Genomic DNA, 25,739 nt, shown 5'->3' with positions numbered 1-25,739 from the left:
AGAGGAGATTTAACCCATTCAGAAGATGGATAAAGTGTCAAGAAATACCTTGCATTCAATCTGAAAATAGTCTCTTTCTGAAAACCTTCATCACATACAATCCTTTAAACTAACCTGACAAGTCCTGTCCTGATTCAACATGCTTCAATCCCCCCTTTTTTTCTATTTCAACATTTAACAGTTCATTGTTGCACCTACAGAAGCTCCGCTCAACATCTCATGTAACTACAGAGTCATCTCATAAAAGTAGATACCACAAACACCACCTGTAAAGTGGCCATCTCTAAACACTATCACCTATAAAAACTATGATCTACGCCTCTTCTATCGCAGCAGCTTTACTAGACATGGACGTGTTGACTGTGTTGTGGAGGGCAGCCGATGAGGAGGAGGACGAGGTGGTGCTGGACTTCTTCTCCATGGATTTGAAGGTTTTTGAGGTTGTGGTGGTCGTGGTGGACTTTTTCTGGACCGTCTGGAAGGTCTTCTTCCTCTTGACGTGGAGGACCTCCATGGCATCCATGTTGACGCCTTGGTTAATCTCCTCGCTGGTCTCCACCTGCTCTGAAGTCTGCTGTTGCTGCTGCTGTAGCTGCTGCTCCATCTGCTGCTGGTGATGCAGCTGAAATAAAGACATGGAGAAAGTTTATTTTGGGTTTCTACTAGAAGATGTTTACATGCTTTAATGTTGTATAAACACTATTTTCCTCAATTTGTCTGTGCTGGATTCACCCTCTGTCTGAAACGCCCCGTTTAAGCGCCTGTCTCTTTAAGACCCCCTCCCAAAAAGCCCATTCTGCTTTGATTGGTCAGAGTTTCTGAATCTTCTGGCATCCCTACACCATCACTGAAGCTGGGGAATGACTTTTAGAGAGTATAGCCACACTTTCTACCATGAAAAATCACCAATAAAAGCTTCTAAACTCAAAAAGTGACAACCAGACATGTTCCAGCGGGAATATGATCCAAAATTGGGGATAAACTCACAACATCGGCAACCAAGATTACATGTTTCCCTGATGTTAGCATGTAGCTATATGTAGCATTGTATTTCATGTAAGCACTTAGCAGTAGCGTGCTTGAAGTGGATCAAGAAATTTGTCACGAGACGACGTCAGCTTGACTTGAAAGTAGAAGAACATGCTTGAAACTGAGGTCTCAGGATGGCCTAAACCTGAGGTTTTGCTGACAGGGATTACCTTTACATATGTTTACCACATCTGAATTTTTGGCCATGTTAGATATAAACATCACTTTAACATACATGTACATAAAAGGAAATGCATAAAAGGTCCCCTTCATCCCATAAAAAAGTTTTTCTATAGTAAATGACTAGAATTCATCCTCCCTCACCATTATCATGTGCTGATAATTTGCAATAGCCTCGTCAGTGCTGACTCCCTCAGCAAGCCCCAGCTCTGCAGCCCGGCGGGCAAGCTCGGCCTTGTGGGAGCCTGGAGGGGTCCAGCCCACTCCTCTGATCCAGTTCAGGTCTGACTTGTAGTTCACCTGCAACAAAAAGGGAAAAATAATCCGTCATGTTAAGATTTTAGGAATCAAAGTTGTTGAAGTGGGTCCACAGGACAAATAAATGGATGAGGTTAGTTATATTCTTGCCATATTTCAAATTAAAGTTCCCACAAATCAACCAGTATTTATACACTCAAATACTACCCTGCCTTTAAGTTTTCTCGATAAAATTGTATGATTTATAGAACTCATAAATTAACAGATATAACAACACTGGCTGTAACAAACCCCTTTAAAAACCTTTTTACAACATACTCTGCATGCAGCATGACTCACATCACTCTGCAGCTTGTAGGCCTGCTTGGCATGCTTGACATTGAGCTGCTCGGGGTCGCAGGTGTAGTCATGGAGCTTGTGGCGGTAGGTGATGTCACTGGCCTGAGCCTGACTCTTTTTGGCTTGCAGGAACTCAGGCTGGTCGGCATGGATTTTGTAGTGGGCCCGGTCCTCCTTGGATTGGCGTTTGTACTCCAGGTTGCTCTGGAGTTTGCTAGCTGCCAGAGAGTGCACCATCTTAGGGTCGTCCTCCACACAGCGCAGCCCCACCTGTTGGCCTTTGTCCTTCAGATGGGACTCTTTGTAACGGAACTGTGAGAGGGAGAAGGATAAAATTTTCAGTTTTCAGACAGCTCTCCCAGCTTAATTAAAGTTGTTGATTCTAAATGTAATTTTAGAGTTTTATAGTAACTGTGGATTAAAATTACATGCAGCTACTTCTCAATCCCCTGCCAAAAGAGCTTAGACCTTCAAATGAATCCTAATTTGTGCTTAAAAAATGTCAAGAAAAACTAAAGCGACTCAAATCCTGTCACAAACTGAATCATCACATGAACTCACATCGCTGGCAATTTCTCTGGAGGCCTTGGCGGTTTGGAAGGGAATAGCATCCAGCCTCAGGTCATAGCCTGATGTCTTCACCTGCTCCCCAGATGCCTTGTAAACTTTCTACATGTGAGAATAATTTTCCAGATAAACAAGTCATGAAGTAATATTGGCAGCTTTCGATGTGTATATACAATCATTTTCTTGCATTTAGGATTGTGGTAAAGTATGTGAGGCGTGCCTTACGTCACTAATCTGCAGGGCGTTCATCTTGGCTCTGACAAAGTCTGGATCATCTGAGTGTAACGTGTACTTGTGCATGTCATCATTCTTTCCAGATTTGTAGAGCCTCTGCAAAGACATGAGCAGGGTATCAACATTGTCATTAACAGCCCACAACAACCACATGTTTTGTGTTTAGGATTTTACAGTTATAATAAAGAATGAGCCTTTGTATTATTTCTTCAGCATGTTTATATTTTCACCTCACCTCACTGCACTGCTGATAGCTCGTCTTAGCGTGGACGATATCAGGAGAGTCAGTCACTGAGGTGAACTTCAGCCTGTCTGGCAGCTGACGATACTTCTTCTGCATGGAGGAAGACCACACACACACTTTAACAGCAGGAACGACAGATGGCTGAGACTTGTGTGCAGAAACCGTTGCACAACTGCTGTGAGTGGGTACAATCAATGTCACACACTGAACTGTCTCTGTGTTTCATTACTTGAAAATGCATTTAACAGTGGGAAACTACAATAATATGAGTGGTATGTTATGCAGGCTGTATCACTGTCAATTAGTATAGTTTTTGTTAAGTGTAAGTATGTCATAGGAAAGTAATAACAAATGTCATAAAAAGTCATGGTATAGTATGATTAAAAAGTCAGTATAGTACAGCATGAAAAAAATAATAAAAAATAATAGTATGATATACTATGTCATCAAAAATCATGAAAAAAAGTCATAGTATAGTATGTTGTCAAAAATCATGAAAAAACGTCATAGTATAGTATGTCGCCAAAAATCACGAAAAGAAGTCACAGTATAGCATGTTGTTATAATGGCTATAAATTGATACCAAGTAAAGAATTTTGAATTAAAATGCTCTCAAATAGTCAGTTTAGCTGTTAAATATTTAAAAATCTCTCCTGGGGGAAAATCTCCCAAAGCCATCTGAAGGGTTTGGTTGCAGAAGGTGGCGACTGAAAAATTTGAAGGCTTTCAAACAACACTGAGACCTCCATGTAAGGAAAGAAAGAAAGGCACATATTTTCTTCCTGGTCATATTATCATGAGGGTGGTAAGGTGTGCATTATAGACATATTTCAACTCATACAATTTGAGGCATCTACTCACATCACTAATTAGTTGTCCAGCCTTCTTAGCCGACTCCAGCTGAGGTGCGCCCACACCGTCCCAGGCCACTCCTTTCATGAAGTTAAGGTCTGACTTGTAGAGTTTCTACACATGAGACGACATAATGCGTCAGTCGAGTTGAATCATTTCAGTAATTTCCCCTTCATCATCCACGCCTCTCACCTCACTCTGCAGGTTGTAAGCCGCTTTGGCCCACTTGACCTTCATATCATCGGGCAGCACCGTGTACTCGTGCAGTCTCTTCCTGTAGTCTTGATCACTGGCGAGGGCCTGGGCGTTCTTAGCTGTCACCAGGTTGATCATGTCTGGGGTGAGGTGGTACTGCCCGCTGGCTGTCAGCGCGTCCTTGCGGTACTCCTGGTCGCTGGCCAGCCGGCCTGCATGCAGGCAATGCAGGAGACGCGGGTCTTCCAAGACGCTTTTGACCCCGATGTGCTTCCCTTTTTCCAGCAGGTGGTCGTGTTTGTACTTGATCTGAAGAGACACAGAAGTAACAGCTATCGTTTACTGCAACTTAATGTCATATATCTGCAATAAATCCTTCTTTTCTTCTTCTTTGTAACTCTATGATCATTTGGTTGCATTGTAGGCATTTGACATATGCATGAGGTCTCTCTTCAGCTGGATATTTTGGACAAATATCAGTAATAGTGTTTAGTCTAGTATGACCTTACATCACTGGCGATGCCTGTGGAGCTCTTGGCAGCCTGGAAGGGGATGTCCTGCATGGTGAGTTTGTAGCCCTGAGCCCTCAGAGTGTGCCAGGACTCTCTGTACTTGATCTGAAGCAGAGACACAAACACCAAATGAACATTAACCTTAAATAACACACACTGTGAAAAAAAGAAGTCGCAGCTGTTTGCAGTATATTGTATGGTGCAAAGGCCACAGGAACTGCTACTACCTCACTAAAGTTGGCTGCGTTGATCTTTGCCTGTGTGATCTCTGGCCTCTCTGTTGTGATAGTGTAGTTATGCTGGTCATTCACCCCCTTCTGTTTGTACAGACGCTGAGGGAGAGATATAAAACAGCTGTGTAATGTTGACACACAAGGATTTAAAAGTGCAACTTGATTGAGCAAATAAAAAAACAGAAAACTAGAACAGAAGTGAAACAAGAAGCTTGGTGTCTCACTTCATTTGTGATCTGTCCGCTGATTTTGGCGTGGACGATGTCTGGAGAGTCAGCGACAGAGGTGTGCCTGAAGTTGTACGGCTGCTGACGGTACTTTTTCTGTTAGAGAGGAAACAACAAAATGAATCTCTGTTGTTCAGTTTTGCTGATTTAAAGGTAAATTAAGACAGTGTTTTGTTTTGTATTATCAAGGAAATCAACATTAAAAATCCAGAAAATGACAATATTGACACACAAGAAATGTTCATGATTACAAATCGTAGATATGACATTAAACATTTAAGGTTTTGGAAATCAAATGGAATTTCCAATCAAGTCAGATATGGAGAGATGTTTAGGGTCAGGTTAGTTTATATATGAAAAATTTAACTTGATGTATGCAAAATATTGAACTTGGGAGCATGGAACCCTGGGAACAGGATATGAACTACAGGTGGAAAAGAGCAGCATTAAGGACTGTGCGTGCAGTAAACAAATAAAAACAATGATAAAAAGGAAAGGAGGATGTCTTACATCACTGATGAGGTCTGTGGCCCTCTTGGAGCCTTCAATCTGCAGAGCCCCGGTGGCGATCCAGGCTGCACCACGCAGGTAGTTCAGGTCAGAGCGATACACTTTCTATGACAAACACACACATCACAATACAACGTTCAAACATCCAGTTGGATCACTCCTTTAGACTTTGAGCTGTTCATTACTGAGGTGACACTGCCTTGTGTGGCGGCTAAAACACTTCAAAGTATTACAAACTAGCAATAGAAGCACTTAAACATTTAAACAACATAGTGGAAAGCCTGTATGGTGTGTGTATGTGATATCCAATAGGTCAAACATTGGTTGAAAAAGTGTAAATTACAAACTGATGTAGCAGCTATCTCACCTCGCTCTGCAGGGCGTATGCTTTCTTGGCCGCCTGCACCGCCATGTCATCGGCCACCGTGGTGTACTTATGCAGGGTGAGCCTGTAGTCCTGATCACTGACCAGCGACTGGGCCTTTTTAGCATGGGAGACCTCCAGCATGTCCATGGGCAGGTGGAACTTGGAGAGCTCTTTCGCAGAGTCCTGCTTGTATTTGATCTGGAGAGGGAGAAAAAGACAAGGGAGAGAGTGTTTGTAAGATATTACTGGAATTTTGTCCTCTGAGGTACAGTTAGGAGGTTACTTACGTCACTCTGCAGCTTGCTGGCATGGACTGAGTGAGCGATGTTGATGTCATCCTGCAGTCCCTTGGATCCGATCATCTTGCCTTTGGTCTTCTCAAATTGTTCTTTGTACTTTTGCTGAAATGACAAATCATTCACTTTCAATTACTGTTGTAAGATACTGTGTAAAATGTTTGAACAGTGTGTCGAATAGACAGTTAACCCTAAGAGACTTGCAGAATCACCGCCAGTCAGATGACATACTTTCTTTACGGGGCTATGGCACACTCATTTTTTTAAGATTGTGAGGTAGGCTAAATTTTGGCGAGGGGAAAAACTGGCATGGCCATTTTCAGAGGAGTCTTTTGACCTCTCACCTCAAGATATCTGAATGAAAATGAATTCTATGGGTACCCACGATTCCCCCCTTCACAGACATGCCCACTTTTTGTTAATCCCATGCAGTTGTAGCATGCATTCATAATAAACGTATTATTTTTGCCTATTAGAAACTTAGTGCATTTGAATGTTGCAAGCTCACATCACTGAGGATCTCTGCAGATGCTTTGGCCGACTGGAAAGGAATGGCATCCAGACGCAGCTTGTATCCGCCGTCACGTAACTTCATCCAAGATTCCTTGTAACAGCTCTGTAAACACACAGATGTACAAACTGAGCTCCACATGGAAGACCTCACACACACACACACACAAAGGCAGCTGACTGTATGACTGATTTACTGTTTGATGGATTTCATGTGTCTCCGTGTGAGTTCTTGACAGTGTGGTTTTACCTCGCTGAGGTTCATGGCATTGAGCTTGGCCTGAACCATCTCAGGAAGCTCCCCGCTGAGGGTGTAGTTGTGCTTCAGGTTTTCACCCTTCTCCCTGTACAACCTCTGCAAAAACAGAAAGGCATTTAGTATTAGGTTTGTTTTAGGTGCACGTCCATATATTTTGCACTTTTATCTATTTTAAATTCAGAAGTTTGTTCCTTTATTGGCGTTCTATCTGCCTTATGGGAGATCATCTTATATTTACATCTAATGTGTTTATATGTTTGTTTACTTAGTTATCGCATGCTTTATGTGAGGTCTATCTATGTATGGTTTTAGTGCCTCTTGATATACTATCTGCTGTCATATTCCCAATTTTTGTATGTCATATATGGGGGGGGGGTTAAATGTTATTTTTAAATCTGTAAATTGATATTTAATTTAATTTAATTTATTTCAATTCAATTTAATTTGAAAAGCAAAAAGGGGGGTAAATAAATACATTTAATTAATTAATTAATTTCTTACTGAACATTACATTTTACCTCTGTCTATTCGTATACCTCATATATCTCAGGTTTTATGTGCAGTAGCAGACTTGTTTAGTTTGGCACAGCCCCCAAGTGCAGCCAAAAAAGAGCACAAGTTTACATTTTTTTAGCAAGATGTGAAAAATCATAACCATTGCAGCTGACACAAACACATCAGGGTTACTGCATTTTAGTTGCTGGCTGTATCTGTTGCATTAAATTAACAACAGCTGAACTTACATCAACAGCCAGTTTGTTGCTGAGTTTGGCTTGGATCATCTCTGGAGTGTCTTCAACGCTGGTAAACTTCAGAGCACTCACGTGCTGGCGGTACTTTTTCTAGATATGAAAATGACAAAGAGATGTCATTGGAAGATGAAGATACAAAATGGGTGCACATGCATGCAGTGAACAGTAGAGGGCACAATATCATCACAAACTGTCGTACCAACAAATTAACAGCCTGGCAAAATGAAACAAAAGCAACTGGTCTTTTTTAACTATATTTTTGTAAGACAGACAAATGAACAGAAGATATAAGATACATAGAGAGAAAGAGGTCAGCTCAGGAGGAACTCAAGGCTCTGCTCTATTAATGTTCAGTCTGTCATTTCAGGTCTAATGTTGGTAACCCTGACTGGAACGACCCTTAAAATAAGTGGCTGTTTATGTGGAGGTCATGAATAGAGTCTGGCGTTTTCCACTCTGTACTAGAAGTGTCATGGAAATAATTTCATGCACCATTTGAATTAACAAAAACAGCATTTATAAAAGACTCTGAGGATAAGAAGGGTGGTGGAACAGAGAGGTAAAAGGTTAATAAGGTGCGAGTTTAAAGCACAATCAGTTGCGAGATTATATCTAGAGAAATTTAACGTATTGATGTGAAATATTTGATTTTTAAAAAATGTTTTCTTGTTGATTCTTTCCCCCTAAATGTATTAAATATGAATTTAAATCAAGGTTTATAAACAACCATCAGAGCCTGGAAGTTCCCACGATAAAGCTGCTATCACCAAATTATGCACTCATTGAACTAAGAGGATCTGGGCACCAACAAGCTTTTAGGAAACTGGATACTGCAAAGAGAGATGCTGCTCAGCTTTCCTTTAAGGTCATTTCTGCTCTCCCTTTCTAAAAAATTGTGATGTAAGATTTCAATGTAAGCAACATGGACACAAACCTAATTTATTTGGTAAAGAGAAATAAAAGGACAGAAGCTGCCCTAATTATTATCGAAGTCTTTTCATGTGTGACAGCTTCAATTACTACTATCAGTCTGGTCTCTCGTTATAGCCATGTGTAGACCACGTACTTAACCCAGTTTCTAGAGAACAGGAGTGGTCCGCAGCTCTTTAAATACATCCTGACCTAAGCTGTAAACCTAGATATGTGCCTCCCAGTCGCATGTTACACAGTCATGCTTATCACTTTAGTCATGCGCCCTGTGCTAATTTACCCACATAGTTCTCCAGTTATAAATAGCACTTGAGTGTGGTTAATCATACACTGCATGTTAATTGGTTTGAATTACATCTGACTTCCTATACAATTACCATAAATGAGGGAAACGTTAATGAAGGTCAATGACAGAAACTGCTGCTGTCGGTTAGCAGTCAACCATGTCAGTGAAAACATTTCCCCTTTCAATTAAAGGAGACCTATGATGCTCTTTCTAATTTTCTGTCATATATATAATGTCACAATGTCGGATATTCATATTAATCATGGTCAAAGTTTCAAATGATGAGGAAAAAAAAAAGTAAAAGGTTGAAGGTTACCTCGCTGACGAGCTCCCCGGCTTTCTTCGCCTGCTGGACATCCAGAGATTTTGAGGCCTCCCAGCCGACGCCCTTCATCCAGTTCAGATCTGATCTGTATTGTTTCTAAACACAGACACACAGAGTTTACTTTTCACAGTCATGTAGCGAATAAATCACTGAAGCATAAAGCAAGTTGTTATTTGAAAGTCTAACAACGACACTTACATCGCTCTGTAGTCCATAGGCCTTCTTAGCCCAGGCGACGTTCATGTCAGTTGGCAGAGTTGTGTATTCATGGAGGAACGTCCTGTAATTGGTCTCGGTTGCCAGATCTTGAGCCTTCTTGGCGTGGCTGATGTTGAGCATATCCAGAGACACACTGGGGGACAAGATGGATTTCAGTCAGTATATGAAGATTTATGGCCAGTTCTCATGGTTTTATGCTGAAGCAGTGCTCTTTGGTAATTATAAAGACAGATACTAATGCACCTAATTTTGCAGAGGACTTTATCAAGGTGAAGGCCTGTGGGGTCTTCTCTCTTCGCAAATGTTGTAACCTTTTGAAATGAGTCAAAAGGGCTCGACTTGGATTCATCCCCTCCTGCGCCCGCATGTCCTGGCCTTTGTTTGGTCTTTCTTTTGTTTTGCTTCACAACACCCTACACTACACTATTCTTCACCCACTCACATCTACATGAGGGTGAGGGTGAGGGTGGTGGGTGTACACCTCCACAGAGGTTAAAAACCTGAGTCTTACTCCACTGTTTGTCAGACTAGTGAGGACTAGTCAGACAGATGCGTTGAAAACTGATGAAGCCGCTTGGATAAGAGGCGAAACGTCTTCTAGACAAAATCAAAGTCCAGTTGCCTACGATTTAATTGTTGCCAGAATGGAATTGACCTGGATAAATGAGAATATCCACAGACTTATCTACACCACTGACTTACTGATTAAATACACTTCATTCAAAGTCGACAGAAATAAAATAAAACTCACAAAAGCTGTTTTGACTCCTCTTTGCACTGTTCCAACGATGAACAGCTCCGGTTTGGTTTAAATAATCCCTTAATTCCTGCAGCAAAATATGCTGACTCTATTCACACTAAGTTAAGCTAAAATACTGCTTATTTATATGGAGTCTGGTTAGTTTGATGATGCCGATTTTGGGGTTGTTTCTGGTTTAACAGAAAGAATATCTGTAACAAAATGGTCCATCTCTGTAGGGATCATTTTGATAATGTTGTCAGACACTCTGAGCTTGTCAGTGGTAGTGGATGTGACATGGTGGTGTACATATCTCTAAAATGGTTTAACGCAGCCTGTTTTGCTGCTGCTGGCTGCAACGCTCTCACTCAATACTGGACCAGTTTCAAAAACTGTTGTTCCCATTAGTCACTTAGACACAAAAACATGGGAAAATAATTGAAAAAAAATGACGCGTCCTTTTAACTGTATTCACTCGGAGTCTCAGGATATATCTGGATATGAAGGACTAAGATTGGAGACAAGTGTTAAAGCCTCACCTGAATTTGGTCTTTGTGTCCTCATAGTGCTTCTTGTAGTTGCGGTCGCTCTGTAGTTTGGTGGCCAGAGCGGTGTGAGCCATCTGAGAGTCATCACTGACAGACTTAATGCCAATCACCTTGCCTTTGTTTCTCTCATACTGCTCCCTATATTTGATCTGTGAGGGGACAAGATATTAGTGGTTTTACAAAAAAGCCTGTGAATAAAATTATTGCACAATAAACTTCTTCAGGTACATAATAAGTTGAAATATATTTAACATTATTGCATATTAAAAAAAAAATTAAAGGTGCACACTGCTTTTAGAATAACTCACATCACTAGCCAGGTCTCTTTTGGCTCTGGCAGTAAGAATAGAGAGAGAATCCAAATGCAGCTCGAAGCCCTTCTCCCTCTGCTTCTCCCAGTTGCTCTTGTACACTTTCTAAAAAAAAAAGAAGAAGATATTAATCTGTTTTATCAGGCATTTATATAGAAACATGTGTTGACGACCATAAACAGGACATGGTGAACCAGCAGTCAGGTCATACAATCAGAGCTGCATTATATGCTTTACTGTATGTGTAACCTCCTCCTCAGCTCTGAACATTAATTGTTGACCTCAATTAAAGTGAAGGCCGCAAGAAACAAGGCTGCTATAGCTACTGTGCAGCATGAGAAACATAGGATATAAATGAAAGGGAAAATCATGGTAGTTAAAGTGCACTGATCAAAACACTGAGCCCTGAGGTACACATCACATCAATATTGGAAGAGGAAAGAAAATTTTCTAGTTCAACAGATTGAAACAACCTATGCACCAGTTTAACAACTGTATTTACTGTTTATAAAGCAACACGTAAGGCTGGGGTAGGCAGTTTTATTTTGGCGTCATTGGGAGAAAATCCAATGCTAAACTTTATATATCCCATATTGTAATTCAAGTGGACTGAGAGAACACTACAGTTCTGCACCTCCTCAGGCTTTAGAAAACCTAGCCTGTGACGGAAGACTTGTGGCCAATCACAGGCCATTTCAGAGTGAGGGTGTTTCTATTGGCTGTTCTACAAATGCAGATGTGCGAACACTTCCCTTCAATGAAAGCCTGATTCAATGGTTGAAAGTCCTGCAAACAAAAAAGCCACTCCAGCATTAGAAACAACTGCCTATGCTGCATAGCAAGGGTGACTGAGCCCTTTCCCTTTTTGCTCCTCGGCTTTGGAGCAGCCTCCCACTGAGCATCAGATCAGCTGACTCGTCCTGACAGCTGACAGACTTATTGTGCATATTGGAGTGTATGTATTTGCAGCCATGTGTACATGTCTGCATATTTACAGGTATATCTGTGTTTAAGTGTACATGTTGGCGTAGGCGTATGTATACTCAGCTCGAAAAGTGCCTCACGAATAAAGTTATCATTATCATACGGACTCATCAAAGGGAAAGTCTAAAAGAAGGTCTGACAATAAACCAAACAAAACGTGTCAATATTGGCAAAGTGCTTCAGAGATCAAGGGAAAATGTTGCTAACAGTTTAGCCTTTCGCCAACTGGAACCAAAGGCTCACAGCTGTGGTTACATTAGTTCATGTTTATATCTAGCTAGAGCCTTGAATCACAGTGTGACTTCTAATAGGGCTTTACAGGCAAAGCCCTTTAGTCAGCCTCTGTAGCAGCTCGAAATTTAGCCAGCGCAAACCCCAGCTGCTGGCTGAAGGTGCAGCTCCAGAGCTGCTGCCCGCTCTAATCCTGGCAAAGTAGTCTTACTTTTGGGGAGTGAGGTGGAGGGACCTCAGCTAACTTGTTAATTCTTGTTTTATTTGTGGTCTCAACAGAGAGAGGGAGGGGGGGGCTAGGAAGGGCTGCGTGAATGTGGTATGGTACAGCTCTAAAATAAAATAAGATTATATGAATCAATGTATGGGAAACACTGGGTTTGTGGTGGAGGGGGCATAGGACAGAGAGGGGGGAGCTGGTGGTGTATTTTCATATTCTACAGAGGTTTTTTTTGCCTTTTCCAGAAAGCTGCCTACCACAGCTTTAAAAATCTTGTGAATTCATGGTCGTAATTATATTCTAAAGCTTTCGCATACCTCAGTGTTATCATATATCTGCTCATTGTGATGTAATTCAGCAAACTTACCCCACTAAGAAGGTCGGCGTTGGCCTTTGCTTGTCTGAAGAGCGGCTCATCTTTTGTCATGGTGTACTGATGTATTATCTGCTCTGTGTTTGCTTTGTACGCCAGCTGAAAGTCACATTCAGACAGACATAAGATGTGAGAGTGCACCCTAATTAAATGAACATGATTACAGTTTTTAAGTGAAGACCTTACATCACTCTGGAGCTCCTGGCTCTTCTTGGCGTGTTGGATGGAGAGATCGTTCGCCACCTGGGTGAACTTGATGCTGTCTGCCTTCTGACGGTATTTATTCTGTGAGGAATAGGGCAGCAGGTACAGCAGATGACCAGTGTGTCTCATAGAGTGTAAAGTTAATTAGCAAACTCAAACATGCACACACAGACACAGAATTGTACTGACATCACTGAGCAGCTCTCCAGCTTTCTTGGCCTGGGTGATGTTCAGACATCCTTCAGTCTCCCAGCCCACTCCTTTCATCCAGTTCAGGTCTGAACGATACTGGTTCTGTGGAGCAACAGATCATTAACCAAGGAAAATATTTTTATATTTGAATAACACACTGGGGCTCAACCGTTCCTCTTGTCTCTCACCTCGCTTTGCAGGGAGTAAGCCTTCTTTGCCTGCTGGACCTTGATGTCATCAGGCATGACGGTGTAGTCGTGCAGCTTTGTGCGATACTCCAGGTCGCTGGCGAGGGCCTGAGCCTTTTTGGCGTGGCTCAGGTTGATCATATCCAGAGGAAGGCTGTACTGGGCCTGGCTCTCCTTGGAGCCCTTCTTGTACGCGATCTGAGGTGGGGCCGATTGAAAAAAAAAAGATTAATTTTGAGTGCACACATATAATGCAGCTGTAAAAAGTGTTTATTACTTATCAGATGACTTTGCTTACATCACTGCTCATCTTGGCCACTTGAAGAGAGTGAAGTGTCTTGGAGTCGCTCATGTTGACGCCCACTGCCTTTTCCTTGTTCTTCAAGTAAGTCTCTTTGTATTTAATCTGAAACACATGTGCGCCCGACTTAATTTAATCTGCCAGATATATCATTTGATTAAACCCACTTAGGTTTTTGCTCAGAAATTAGCTCTGTCTCATATCTTGCTTACATCACTTGCAAGGTCACGGGAAGCCTTCGCTGCTTTGACACTCAAGTCATCAACACCGATGTCACAGGCTTTTGACTTGGTTTTCTCCCACTCCTCCTTATATTTGATCTGGAGTGATGAAAATCAAATGATCAGACTATAAAGAATGAGATTTTCTGTAACCAGGTGAATGCCTCAAATGCAGGTGTGTGTGTACATTATGTGTGGGAGTGTCTGCGTTTACTTACGTCACTACACAAGGCAGCATTGGCTTTGGCCGTCTTGATCTGGGGCAGGTCCTGGGACAGTGTGTACTGATGTTTGGTCTCTTCATAGCCTTTCTTGTAATTTAGCTAAAAGACACATGAATAACACATTCAGCCTTCCACAGTCCGCTCAGCGCTCAGTGCTGATAAAGTAGTGATCATTATCAGTCACTGGTGTAATGCAGTTTACTTACATTGCTGATGAGCTGAGCATTTTTCCTCGCCAAAATAATCTCCGGCGTTTCTGCCGCTTGACTGTACTTGACCTGGTCTATGTGCTGCCTGTAGTTCTTCTGCAGTCACAAAGGAAACATTTTTTACGAATAATAAATCTATCACATAACATGATCCACGCACATTTTTACAATTGTAATTTTTCTTGCCATTTTAATGCAATTTGCATCTACATTACATATTTATAGAGGCTGAGAGATTGGATTGGGTTTGAGTAAACTCACGTCTTTCAGTGGGTCCAGTTTCCTTTGGCTTTTGTAGCCTGGTGTGAGCGTGGCTGGGTAGTTGTATTCACCCTGCTCCTGTTCACAGCCTTGTTTGTAAGAAATCTGGAATTTCATGTTAGAGGTTTCATAAATTAATCCCAATCAAACATAGGTTGAAGTAAACATTTGTCCACAGATTATATAGTAAATATAACACTGATTATGCCTATGTTTTTTGCCAGGCACAGAGAAAAGGTGAAGGTGAATAGCTGTTTAAAATCCCAAATGTCAGGATAGTCCTTAATGACAAAACTGGATCTAAGCAGAACCAATTTTCAAAATTTCGCGACTTCATTTAAGTAGTTTTAAATAGGTAGGTCTGTAAGACAGTTGGTTGCAATACCTGCATTGTTAACCACCTAAATTTGCACTACCATCATGAGCATATCTACTGTACTAGCAGCTCCACCTCTCTCTAGTAGTTGTGGGACAGGTCTATCATTGCACTGCTGTGTGTTTTTATTCTTATGTTTTTTATTCTTTTTACCTACTTTTTTCTATCCACATGTACCTTAATTTTCCTCAGGATTACTTAAGTATCTATCTATCTATCTATCTATCTATCTAGGGCACAACAGTGAAGCTCCTACTGCAGTGTGCTATGCCCTAAAACAGGCATGGTAGCAAAAATGTAGCATGGAATATGGAATGAAATGCCTTTGTGTCTACATATACAGTTGACACAAAGGGGAAAAGTTATCTGGCCTGACTACAGCAGACATGAAATATGCGGTGACGATGGCAGTCTGTTGATGTGATGTGTTTCCCTTTGGCACAGCTGATCACACCCACTTTTCCTAAGTTGTCAGTGTGAAACATCTTGGTGCTCAGTTTACATCCATCGTACGGTCTGCCTCTCTCTCGAGCCATGTATAATAATCCCAGGCATTTGCGGAGAAGTAAACTTGCGGCGCTTGCTTACTTTATACGCTCAACGTAAAACGTCATGTAAACACAACAGGCAATATCGTACGATAAAGGACATGACCTCGTTTGTTTTTGCTGAGCTCTTCCTCCTCCTCCGCTTACTTACATCACTAGCCAGTTTCCTGGCCTTCATGGCATGCATGGTCTTCTTGTCGATTCCTGAGTCTTCATAGTGGCCCTTCATGTTGGTGGTGTACTTCTCTTTGTATTTGTTCTTTTAAAGATAAGAGAGATGAGGAAAAATCAGCATGCAGGATCATCTTACATAACCATTTTATCCACACATTTGCCTACATGACATTAACAGTAAGGCCAAATAAATATTTCTATAGGTTAGTAGTACTGAATTTTTTAAATATACTTACATCACTGGTGAACTTGGCCACTTTAGCAGCATTTTGAAACTGCGGTGTCTCACAGAAATTGATGCTGTGACCTTTGGTGTTCTCCAAGTCCTTCTTATACTCCACCTGTTAGAGAAGATGGAAAATTACAGCAGCTTTATTGTTACATTTTTCACTGCAGCCCTCCTTTGTTGTTTCTGAACAGTCAGAGCTATACCTTTCTGGCACTTTGTTATGTGCTAAATATAAAGACAATGCTGCCAATCAGTCACCGTCACTGACACTCCATCATCACTCAGGAGTCACTGAGACAAACCGTCAGTCTTAAACATGCATTGCAGAGCTTAAAAATGACAGCGTGGACCCATTTAACTTGTCAGCTTTGCCACAAAAATACCACAGAGGGAGAGTTTTGTCACCTTTATGCATTTAAGCTAAATCGGAGCACAGTTCACAAACCATCGTGGCATTTCTATGTCACATTCCCAACACTTGGAATAGTAGCCCAAGAGCGGAGCGCTGTGTTGCTGTGTGAGGTAACATTAGTTTGACGGGATGTCCCGTGGCCTTGGAGGGAAGCTGTAACCGCACCGGACAGGCATGTCAGAGATGCCGAAAATGCAGGTTGGGTGGCTTCATGTCTGCTGGAAACTGACACAGTATGTCCAATATTTCAAGCTCTTATATACACGCACACACACTGTGCAGCAACATGTTAACCTGGAAATGCTCCTCTGGGTTTTGTCTTGATGATCAAGTAAAGACGGTTGTTCAGTTATGTTTCTTTTATCTTAAAATAATCTTAAAAATCAGATCTTTTGTATCCTTTGATGATTCACACAGGGTTGCCCATGCCTTTATTTTTTTCTTGTCTTGATTTCTCCAGTGCCCTCAACACAAGTATTACCCAGGCTTCGCTCTATCGGCTTTAACTGGTCCAAAATGCAGCTGCTTTCAAGAAAACTAGATCATATAACTCCAAGTCTGGCTTCCCTGCATTGGCTCCCTACTGACTTTTTATTTTTCACATAGATTTTTAAATTTTATTGTTGACCCTCAAGGCTTTAAAATGACCAGGCCTCTATTTATATTAAAGATTCACTATTATTGTTTATTATATTTTATTATTTATATATTTCATTTTGTTTTATTTTTTATTTTATTCTATTATATCTTATTTCATTTCATTTCATTTTATTTCATTTTATTTTATTAGTTATCATTGTTTAATTGTATCTTATCTTGTTGTGAAGCACTTGTTAAGAAAAATGCTATATAAAGTTTTTCATTATCACTGTACATCCTGACGATCGCTCACGAAGAAGCTCACCTCACTGACAATCTTGTTGATCTTTCGGGCGTTCTTTAGAGTCAGGTTGTCCTCGGACGTCAGGCTATGGAAGTGTGAGGTGCCCTTCATCTTGTCTAAGTCCTTCTTGTACTTGAGCTGCAGAGGGATGACAGATGATTGAGTGCACAGGAGGACAATATGTTGTGTTTCTGTAGGATCGGGAGCTTCACGGTGCACACACATGCACACACACAAAGTCTAATTTAGTCGGTGTGAAGGGTTTAAAGAATGACAACACGGGGAGGGTTTCTCATTGTGGTCCCTCATCTATTCTGCCCAGTGATGACAAGGCCAGATGACGGATGAAGCTGCAGCTCTTACACTCTGCACTCTGTTATGCCTTGACAGCATTTACAACCAGTTCACATGGTTACACAGCGGATACAGGCTCCCTTTTTAGACAGACCAGCCTCCTAGTTACTTTAATGTTAGACTAAAGTTATAGTGAAGTGAAAGGTCCACTGTATGTATCAAAACTATGGTATATACAGTGTTTATAAGCTCTGCACTAAGGGTTTTATTTGGAAATGAATGTTGCTGTCAGGTTGATACTCACAGTGCTTGCATTTTCCTGAGCCTTCTTTGCAAGATGATAACCAGGAGTGATCATGGCAGGGAAGCTTCCTTTGCCTCGCTGCTGCTCGTACTGCTCAGTGTAGGCAATCTGCAAACACAGGATGACTTATTTTTAATTCCAAAAATACAGCAAGTTCTACAAATAATTCATAAAGCGCTATCAACAAGTTTCTGAGACTTTTTAGTGGGTTGATATTAAATTAATTAAACCGCGTCAAACAGGTGTCAGTCATGGTAACACAGCATTGTGGGTCTGAATCCCAACTCACACCAAAACAATCTACTGATCTACATACAGCCTTCTACATTAAAACCTATTAAGAAAAGACTAAAGTAAATTTCTTACCTGGCTGAAGTTCTCTGCATTTTCTCTGGCGTGAGCGGCTTCAGTGACCGCTACCTCAGCGCTGGCTTTACCTCTTATCTCCTGTTCATACATCTGACGATACTTTATCTGGTGGGACATGAAGAACATTACCAACCACTGATCTGCAACAATGTTAGTGTGTACATGTGTATGTTTTTTATATTGGCTACTTACATCACTGGCCTGCTCACTGGCCTTCTTTGACATCATGTATCCAGGTGTCAGATGTGCAGGAAAACTTCCTTTACCTCTCTGCTGCTCATACTCTTCTGTGTAGGCATACTGGGGGAAAAAAGCAATGATTCAGGTGCACACCTACAGTACAGGCCAAAAGTTTGGACACACCTTCTCATTCAATGCGTTTTCTTTATTTTCATGACTATTTACATTGTAGATTCTCACTGAAGGCATCAAAACTATGAATGAACACATGTGGAGTTATGTACTTAACAAAAAAAGGTGAAATAACTGAAAACATGTTTTATATTCTAGTTTCTTCAAAATAGCCACCCTTTGCTCTGATTACTGCTTTGCACACTCTTGGCATTCTCTCCATGAGCTTCAAGAGGCAGTCACCTGAAATGGTTTTCCAACAGTCTTGAAGGAGTTCCCAGAGGTGTTTAGCACTTGTTGGCCCCTTTGCCTTCACTCTGCGGTCCAGCTCACCCCAAACCATCTCGATTGGGTTCAGGTCCGGTGACTGTGGAGGCCAGGTCATCTGCCGCAGCACTCCATCACTCTCCTTCTTGGTCAAATAGCCCTTACACAGCCTGGAGGTGTGTTTGGGGTCATTGTCCTGTTGAAAAATAAATGATCGTCCAACTAAACGCAAACCGGATGGGATGGCATGTCGCTGCAGGATGCTGTGGTAGCCATGCTGGTTCAGTGTGCCTTCAATTTTGAATAAATCCCCAACAGTGTCACCAGCAAAACACCCCCACACCATCACACCTCCTCCTCCATGCTTCACAGTGGGAACCAGGCATGTGGAATCCATCCGTTCACCTTTTCTGTATCTCACAAAGACACGGCGGTTGGAACCAAAGATCTCAAATTTGGACTCATCAGACCAAAGCACAGATTTCCACTGGTCTAATGACTCTTGGTCTTCCTTTCCTGGGTCGGTCCTCATGTGTGCCAGTTTGGTTGTAGCGCTTGATGGTTTTTGCGACTCCACTTGGGGACACATTTAAAGTTTTTGCAATTTTCCGGACTGACTGACCTTCATTTCTTAAAGTAATGATGGCCACTCGTTTTTCTTTAGTTAGCTGATTGGTTCTTGCCATAATATGAATTTTAACAGTTGTCCAATAGGGCTGTCGGCTGTGTATTAACCTGACTTCTGCACAACACAACTGATGGTCCCAACCCCATTGATAAAGCAAGAAATTCCACTAATAAACCCTGATAAGGCACACCTGTGAAGTGGAAACCATTTCAGGTGACTACCTCTCGAGAAAATGCCAAGAGTGTGCAAAGCAGTAATCAGAGCAAAGGGTGGCTATTTTGAAGAAACTAGAATATAAAACATGTTTTCAGTTATTTCACCTTTTTTTATTAAGTACATAACTCCACATGTGTTCATTCATAGTTTTGATGCCTTCAGTGAGAATCTACAGTGTAAATAGTCATGAAAATAAAGAAAACGCACTGAATGAGAAGGTGTGTCCAAACTTTTGGCCTGTACTGTATACGAAACTATCAACTACTTAATACTCAACTAGTCTTGCTGGTGACATCTGGTCTAAAGGACAACAAATACAGTTATCATGAAAGGTTTAAAGCTTACATCGCTAACAATTTGTCCTTGTTTCTTAGCCAGAAGCACCTCTGGGGGGTCAACAAACGTGGTGTACTTTGAAACTCTCTCCTCATGTCCTTTTTTATACTCCACCTGCAAATTAAGAAAACAAAGACCTTACTTTGGGCTCATTATAAAGTCCTGAAAACCACTGACAGAGACACATATTAAACAAATATCACTTACGCTACTGGCCAAAGTATTGGCCGTCTTAGCCGCCTGGTAACCTGGTGTTATCATGGCAGGGAAGCTGCCTTTCCCTTTGGACTGCTCATATTCCTCTGTGTAATTCACCTGCCAATTAAGCACAAAATCAGTCAACACATTTGACCAATACTAATGCAGAACAGAGTTTCATTTTGCCTGTTATCCATTTGCAAAAAGTGAACTCACATTACTGATGGCCTTCTGGGCCTGAGACATGGTTACTATCTCCTGGCTGGTCACCATGCTGGAGCTCCATGACTGCTGCTGGGAGAACTCAGACTGAGACTGAAAGGCCTGTTTGGATGTTGAGGACAGAGCTTGATCATTTTCATTTCACAAGACAGGTAATCTACCACCTTTCATGCCTTTAGGGCATTTAAATCAGCCATCCAATTCTGTCTAATTCTTCTCTGCTTTACTTAGACTGTGGTAATTTAAAAGCTTATTGCATCAACAGCAACAGCCTATTAAAGTAAGTGACTTGACTTCTTTCATCTGTGATCACTGAATATAAACACTTAAATGTTATTGATTATTTGGAGACAGAAAATGGATCAGTACACAAGAAACTAAAAGGGTAAAGAAGAAAAATTTCTTGCTTTATATGTATATTAAGGTGGAAATAGGATGGCTGTTTACTTTAACTTATCATCATTAAGTAAATGTTGATTGCACAGTGTAATGGCTGCAGATTAATGACACCATTAACATTTAAATTGGTTCCCCATAAGCCTTGTTTTCAGTATGCAATTCTGTGCCACCGGGTACGATCTCCAGGGAAAATGGAGGCTTGATTTACAGCACAAAGGAAGTCCGTCAATCATTGCACAACCAAAAAAGGAAGAGGATAGCACTTTGTTTTTCCTAGTAGCTATTGGCAGCTATCCCCAGTTAGAGTATCAGCTCTTTGCAGTTACTATCCCTGGAAATGGCAGACGGTGGAACAACCAACGTAACTGGAAGCTGTGGTAGAAGCAAGGCTCTCAGGAAACCAGAAAGCGATTTGGTTTTGTTTGTGACAGCAGCGGCAACAATGAAAGCACTTGAAATGCTAGGGGGCGAACAAGGGCAGGGTGATATGGAGGAAATTAAATATCACAATATTTTTGGCCAAATACCTCTACGTGGATATTGTGACAATATTGTAGACTATTGGTTCTTTCATAAAATATTTACACAGTGACATTTTTGATAAATAATCATCAGTAATGTGGATGTAATGACTAAGTGGGTAAAGGCAAGTAATAGAACAGCTAGAACAGTCTGGTAAGTTCAGAAAATTACTTCACTTTACTGTAATGCAGCCTTTAAAACCAAGACAAGACAACACTTATGATATTGTGATACCCAAAGTCTTAGATGATATCTAGTCTCATGCACCAATCAGCCAAAACATTACAACCACTGGTGGGTGAAGTAAATAAAATTGATCATCTTGTTCTACTGGGAAACCTTGGGTCCTGGCAATCATTCGGATGCCATACCGCAAAAACTGCTCAGGAATGGCCCAAGGAATGTGATGAAGAGCTCAAGGCATCGACCTGGCTTAAAAAATTCCCCAAATCCCAGTCTGGCTGATTCATGGGGTATGCCGGTATCCCAGAGGTACCCACAATCCACGGTGGGGCCTCCTCGGATCAGACTCTGACCTGTTGAGGCATGGACACAGGACCTCTGGGGGTGTCCTGTGGTGTCTGGCACCAGTGTGATGGTGGCAGATCCTTTCAGTCCTGTGGGTTGTGAGATGGGGTACCAGCACATCTCACGAATGCTTGATCAGATTAGGATCTGGGGAATTTTGAGGCCAGGTCGATACCTTGAGCTCTTTGTCATGATCCTTGGGCCATTCCTGAGCAGTTTTTGCAGTGCAAAATGGTGCACTGTCCTGCTGGGGGGTCCACTGACACTAGGGAGTGCTGTTGCCATGAGGAGGTACCTGGTATGCCATGGCGTTTAGGTGGGTGGAGCACATCAGGTGGTATCCACATGAATGCCAGGACCAAAGGTTTCCCAGCAGAACATTGCATTGTAGCAAGAAGTTCAATGTTATTCACTTCACCTGTCAGTGGTTTTAATGTTTTGGCTGATCGGTGTATCATGATGTTTAAAGTTATTTCAGGAAAGATCAGAATCAAGGTTGAAACTCCCTTTCACTGGGTGTAATGGCCAGTTGCTCTCCCGGGAGCTCACCTGGCTGGCCATCTGACTGGCTAGGCGAGCCTTCTCCAGCTCCATGGACCTCATGTCATGGTGGAAGGTGGACATAAAGCGCTCGCCATCTTCGCGATACTTCAGCTGCACATGGACGACAAGCATTAAGCCAAGACCAGCACACATTTGCACATGCACACTTGAGACAGAGACATACAGCACCCACTTTGGTAGCCGGATGCATGACAACACAAAATAACTAAAAGAAATGTAAAGCCCTGACTGATATTACCCTGACTTAAGAGCCAAACATCACTCAACAGTATTCTTATGTTGTCAACTTCAAACCAGACAACCTGAGCTCACATGCTTAATGATGAAGGGATAATATTAGTGTGCTGTTTATTAATAACCAAAATGCTCCAGTAAAGATGAAGACAGACCTGCCAGGAAAGATCCAGAGAGGAACACTGAGTGATGAAACTCTGAGCTGTTTGCTAATGATCCTTAAGCTATAGAAATGTTTAAAACTAATATTAGAATAGCTTAATAGCAGGGGATACGAGTGACATCTCTGGAGCATCATGGCTAAAGCACTAACAATAAACACTAAAAATACATTTAAGTACGAGTGTCACCAAGAAACTAATAAAAACAAAAGCTCTGCATGGTAACCAAAGCAAGAGTGGACGGGGTTGAGGGTCACTCAGCACGCTCTGAACTCCGTCCCCAGATCAAATATCAACACGCTAAGTCCCAAATCTTTCTAGTGGCATATAGCGGTAGCTGATGAGCTTGCTAGCTCACTGCTAATATAAGCATAAGAACATTGCATGAACTCGCAGACACAGACAGGCGCAGACGGACGGGAACAGGTGGCGGGGCAGAGGAGAGGAAGGGATGTGAGGCTGTCTTTCCTGACGTATAATTTTAGCCCCCCGAAGCATAAAGTGGGCTAAGCAGAGGGGGTTGTCTCGCTTCTGTCACAGGAACAGAAATAAACCTGAGCCGCACTCTCCATTCCAAACCGCTGCCGTCACCATGGACTCAGAGCAGACATCCACCTCTCGAAGTAATGCATACATCTGCTTTGGGTCAGATCTTGAGATGATGGTACGTGTGTTTGCAGGCTGATAGATCTGAGTCATCTGTGAGATGATCAGTGGTTTTGAGGGATAAAATAGGGAAGCAGAATTGTCTATTTTCAATTACATTTTGGGATTTTCAAACAATGTGCCCACGCAAAATACATTTCTTCTAAATAAGAATAAACTGGTGTACTATTAATAAATGGAGGTTTTATTGTAATGCATGAGTCAATTCCTTTTTTAAAACCTAAACCAGCACAATGACCACTATGAACAGCGATCTCGTGACAAACCGATGATAAATGATCATTTTGTTCATGACATAGACAGTGACTTATGTCAGCCTGTCAACAATGCACCTTGACTCAGACCAAGGCCGAGATATTTGGTCTTGTGTTGCCGCCTGTGTGTTTTTGCATGTGACATCATCTCACCTCGCTGCTCGCCTTGCTTTGCTTCTTCGCGTTGATGTTGATGGGGGTCTCGTAGACGCTTGTGAATGTGTTGTTCCTTGGATTGTGTCTGGAGGGAGGAGATATTTAAAAAAAGGTCATCGTTTTAATCGCCAATCTTAAATTCATGGAAACAAATGGATAAAGGGGATCTACTTTCCCCCGAAAATGTGATGTAAGTGATGTCATCAGGTGTAACGTGTTTGGTACTTACACAGAGCAGTAAGGCCTCTTCTTGTGGCTGACAAAGTTGTTGGCAGTGAGCACCATCTTACAGACGTCACAGTGAAAACATGCTTTATGCCAGTTCTGATGGAGAAAGAGACAAATTTTATTATTTCAGAGGGTTCTAAAAGTGGCAATAGACATGTTTTTTTGCTTTTATGTATCATTATGAAGCAAGGGTGTAGGTTTTCTTTCAACTTTGGGTTGGCTCAGGAACTTTCTAGCATCGTAAAAATTGATTTCCTGCATTCTGGTGTATTTTTCTGCACAATTTTGTGCCTTTTTTGCATCAGTTTAAGGTGGAAATCTCTTAAATTTTATCCAAATAAGAGTCCTCTGCTACTTTCATGTTTTTATTGGGTAAATAAATAGATGCACGTTCTAAATATTGAGAGAGGCATTTCCACTGTTTCCCCCGCGAAATGTACGCCTATGTTATAAAGTATATGTCCATTACACAGTGTAATAGCTGTACAAAAATGACATCAGCGTTTAGATGGGTTTCCTACAAGCCTCGCTTTCACTTTCACTGCCACCGGGTCCGATTCCCAGGGAAACCGAAGACTCGTTTTATGGCACAAAGGAAGTGTGAAAACGATTGTACCACTAAAACAGGAAGTGGATGGCACTTTTGTTTTCCCTGGTAATTATTGGCGGCTATCTCGTTACTTTCAGCGTAAGTTCTTTGCAGTTACTATCCCCGGTAGCAATGATGGCGGATGGTAAAACAACCGAAGTAAATGTGAAAATTATGCTAGTTGCTTGGCTCTGAGGAAAATGGAAAGTGATGTGGTTGTTTTTTGTGACAGGCGCCAACATAAGTACGAGGGTTTGCAAAGTTGTCTGTTTCCACTTTAAAATTGAATTTGAATCTCTACATTTTTTTTCTTTTTAAATGACTAGTTTATCACATAGAAAGAAAAAATTAAAACTTGAACAGGTCATTTCTGGTAACATCATATTAATACGGCAGCTTTAATTGAACAAGGCTCAAAATAACGGCTGCAATCACAACATGATCTTCAAACAGGGCTCACTGACTAGTCTTTAAATATAGCTTTCCTGTGATTGTTAAACTGTACACCTCTTTGCTTTTAATCTCACAAGGTTTTAAAAATACATCTCACAGCAGCAACCAGTCACAGCTACATGGATGTTATTTTTATGCTGGGTAGAGATTATCAAACATCTACAGATGGTCTCCACCTACAGTTTTACCCTTTGACAAATGTGTTCTCACCGTTGATTGAAAAATATAAATTCCAGTGCTTTACATTTTGATGTGAATACAGACTATCTTGTTACCTTTACAGCTGTTTTAAATGTTTTGAAATTCATTTTTATTATCAAATATTAAAGAAAACACTAGCAATTTTCTCAGGATGTCGATATTCTGTGTGTTACCTGGTCGATGCAGTTGATCTTCTCAGCTGGGTAGACCACAAACCCACACCTGGCACAGGACTGCATGGTGAATGCTTGTCCTTCTCCCAAAAAATCTTCAGAAAAGAAAAAATATCAGAAGTGAACTAATAAGTAATGCTGGCCAAGATGGGTCAGTCAGGCGGGTAGGCAGGCAGGCAGGCAGGCAGGCAGGCAACAGTTTGGTGGAGGAACTGGCAGTGACTCCCAGACAGTCGTGGTAGTGCGTCTCTGGTGGTGGTAAACTTAGCTCTGT

At 41.5% G+C, this 25,739-nt stretch overlaps 1 protein-coding gene across 2 annotated transcripts; it reads right to left on the bottom strand.

The window, feature by feature from the left end:
* Positions 1–175: 175 nt before the first annotated feature.
* nrap (nebulin-related anchoring protein) lies at positions 176–25,739 on the bottom strand. 2 transcript variants are annotated; one of them, XM_033611338.2, is made up of 43 exons: positions 25,466–25,739; positions 24,051–24,145; positions 23,819–23,906; positions 22,336–22,440; positions 20,332–20,439; positions 20,125–20,232; positions 19,927–20,031; positions 18,312–18,419; positions 18,117–18,224; positions 17,751–17,858; positions 17,174–17,290; positions 15,865–15,969; positions 15,606–15,713; positions 14,531–14,635; positions 14,267–14,365; positions 14,055–14,159; positions 13,828–13,935; positions 13,613–13,720; positions 13,315–13,512; positions 13,124–13,228; positions 12,917–13,015; positions 12,725–12,829; positions 10,920–11,027; positions 10,603–10,760; positions 9,304–9,457; positions 9,097–9,201; positions 7,556–7,654; positions 6,804–6,908; positions 6,552–6,659; positions 6,035–6,148; positions 5,748–5,945; positions 5,381–5,485; positions 4,868–4,966; positions 4,638–4,742; positions 4,408–4,515; positions 3,896–4,207; positions 3,713–3,817; positions 2,843–2,941; positions 2,599–2,703; positions 2,368–2,475; positions 1,807–2,118; positions 1,354–1,509; positions 176–622 (listed from the first exon to the last, which is right to left on the bottom strand). In XM_033611338.2, exons 1-43 carry the CDS (start codon positions 25,529–25,531, stop codon positions 314–316), a joined length of 5,433 nt encoding a protein of 1,810 aa, XP_033467229.2. In that variant the 5' UTR covers positions 25,532–25,739; the 3' UTR covers positions 176–313. The 2 variants fall into 2 exon arrangements, with proteins under 2 accessions (XP_033467229.2, XP_033467230.2); XM_033611339.2 differs by lacking the exon at positions 22,336–22,440 and having other exon boundaries at positions 25,466–25,673.

Source organism: Epinephelus lanceolatus, chromosome 21, assembly GCF_041903045.1.
Source record: "Epinephelus lanceolatus isolate andai-2023 chromosome 21, ASM4190304v1, whole genome shotgun sequence".
Classification (NCBI taxonomy): Eukaryota; Metazoa; Chordata; class Actinopteri; order Perciformes; family Serranidae; genus Epinephelus; species Epinephelus lanceolatus.
The sequence above is the reverse complement of the archived record's forward strand: the minus strand, read 5'-3'. Positions and strand labels throughout refer to the sequence as shown.

Excerpts from the sequence above, each read along its gene's own strand:
- nrap (XM_033611338.2), bottom strand. The coding sequence starts at position 25,531 with ATGCAGTCCTGTGCCAGGTGTGGGTTTGTGGTCTACCCAGCTGAGAAG. Across the intron at positions 5,486-5,747 it reads CATACGCCCTGCAGAGCGAG|AAAGTGTATCGCTCTGACCT; the intron begins GTGAGATAGCTG and ends TGTTTGTCATAG. Across the intron at positions 2,119-2,367 it reads CCAGAGAAATTGCCAGCGAT|TTCCGTTACAAAGAGTCCCA; the intron begins GTGAGTTCATGT and ends TCCCTCTCACAG.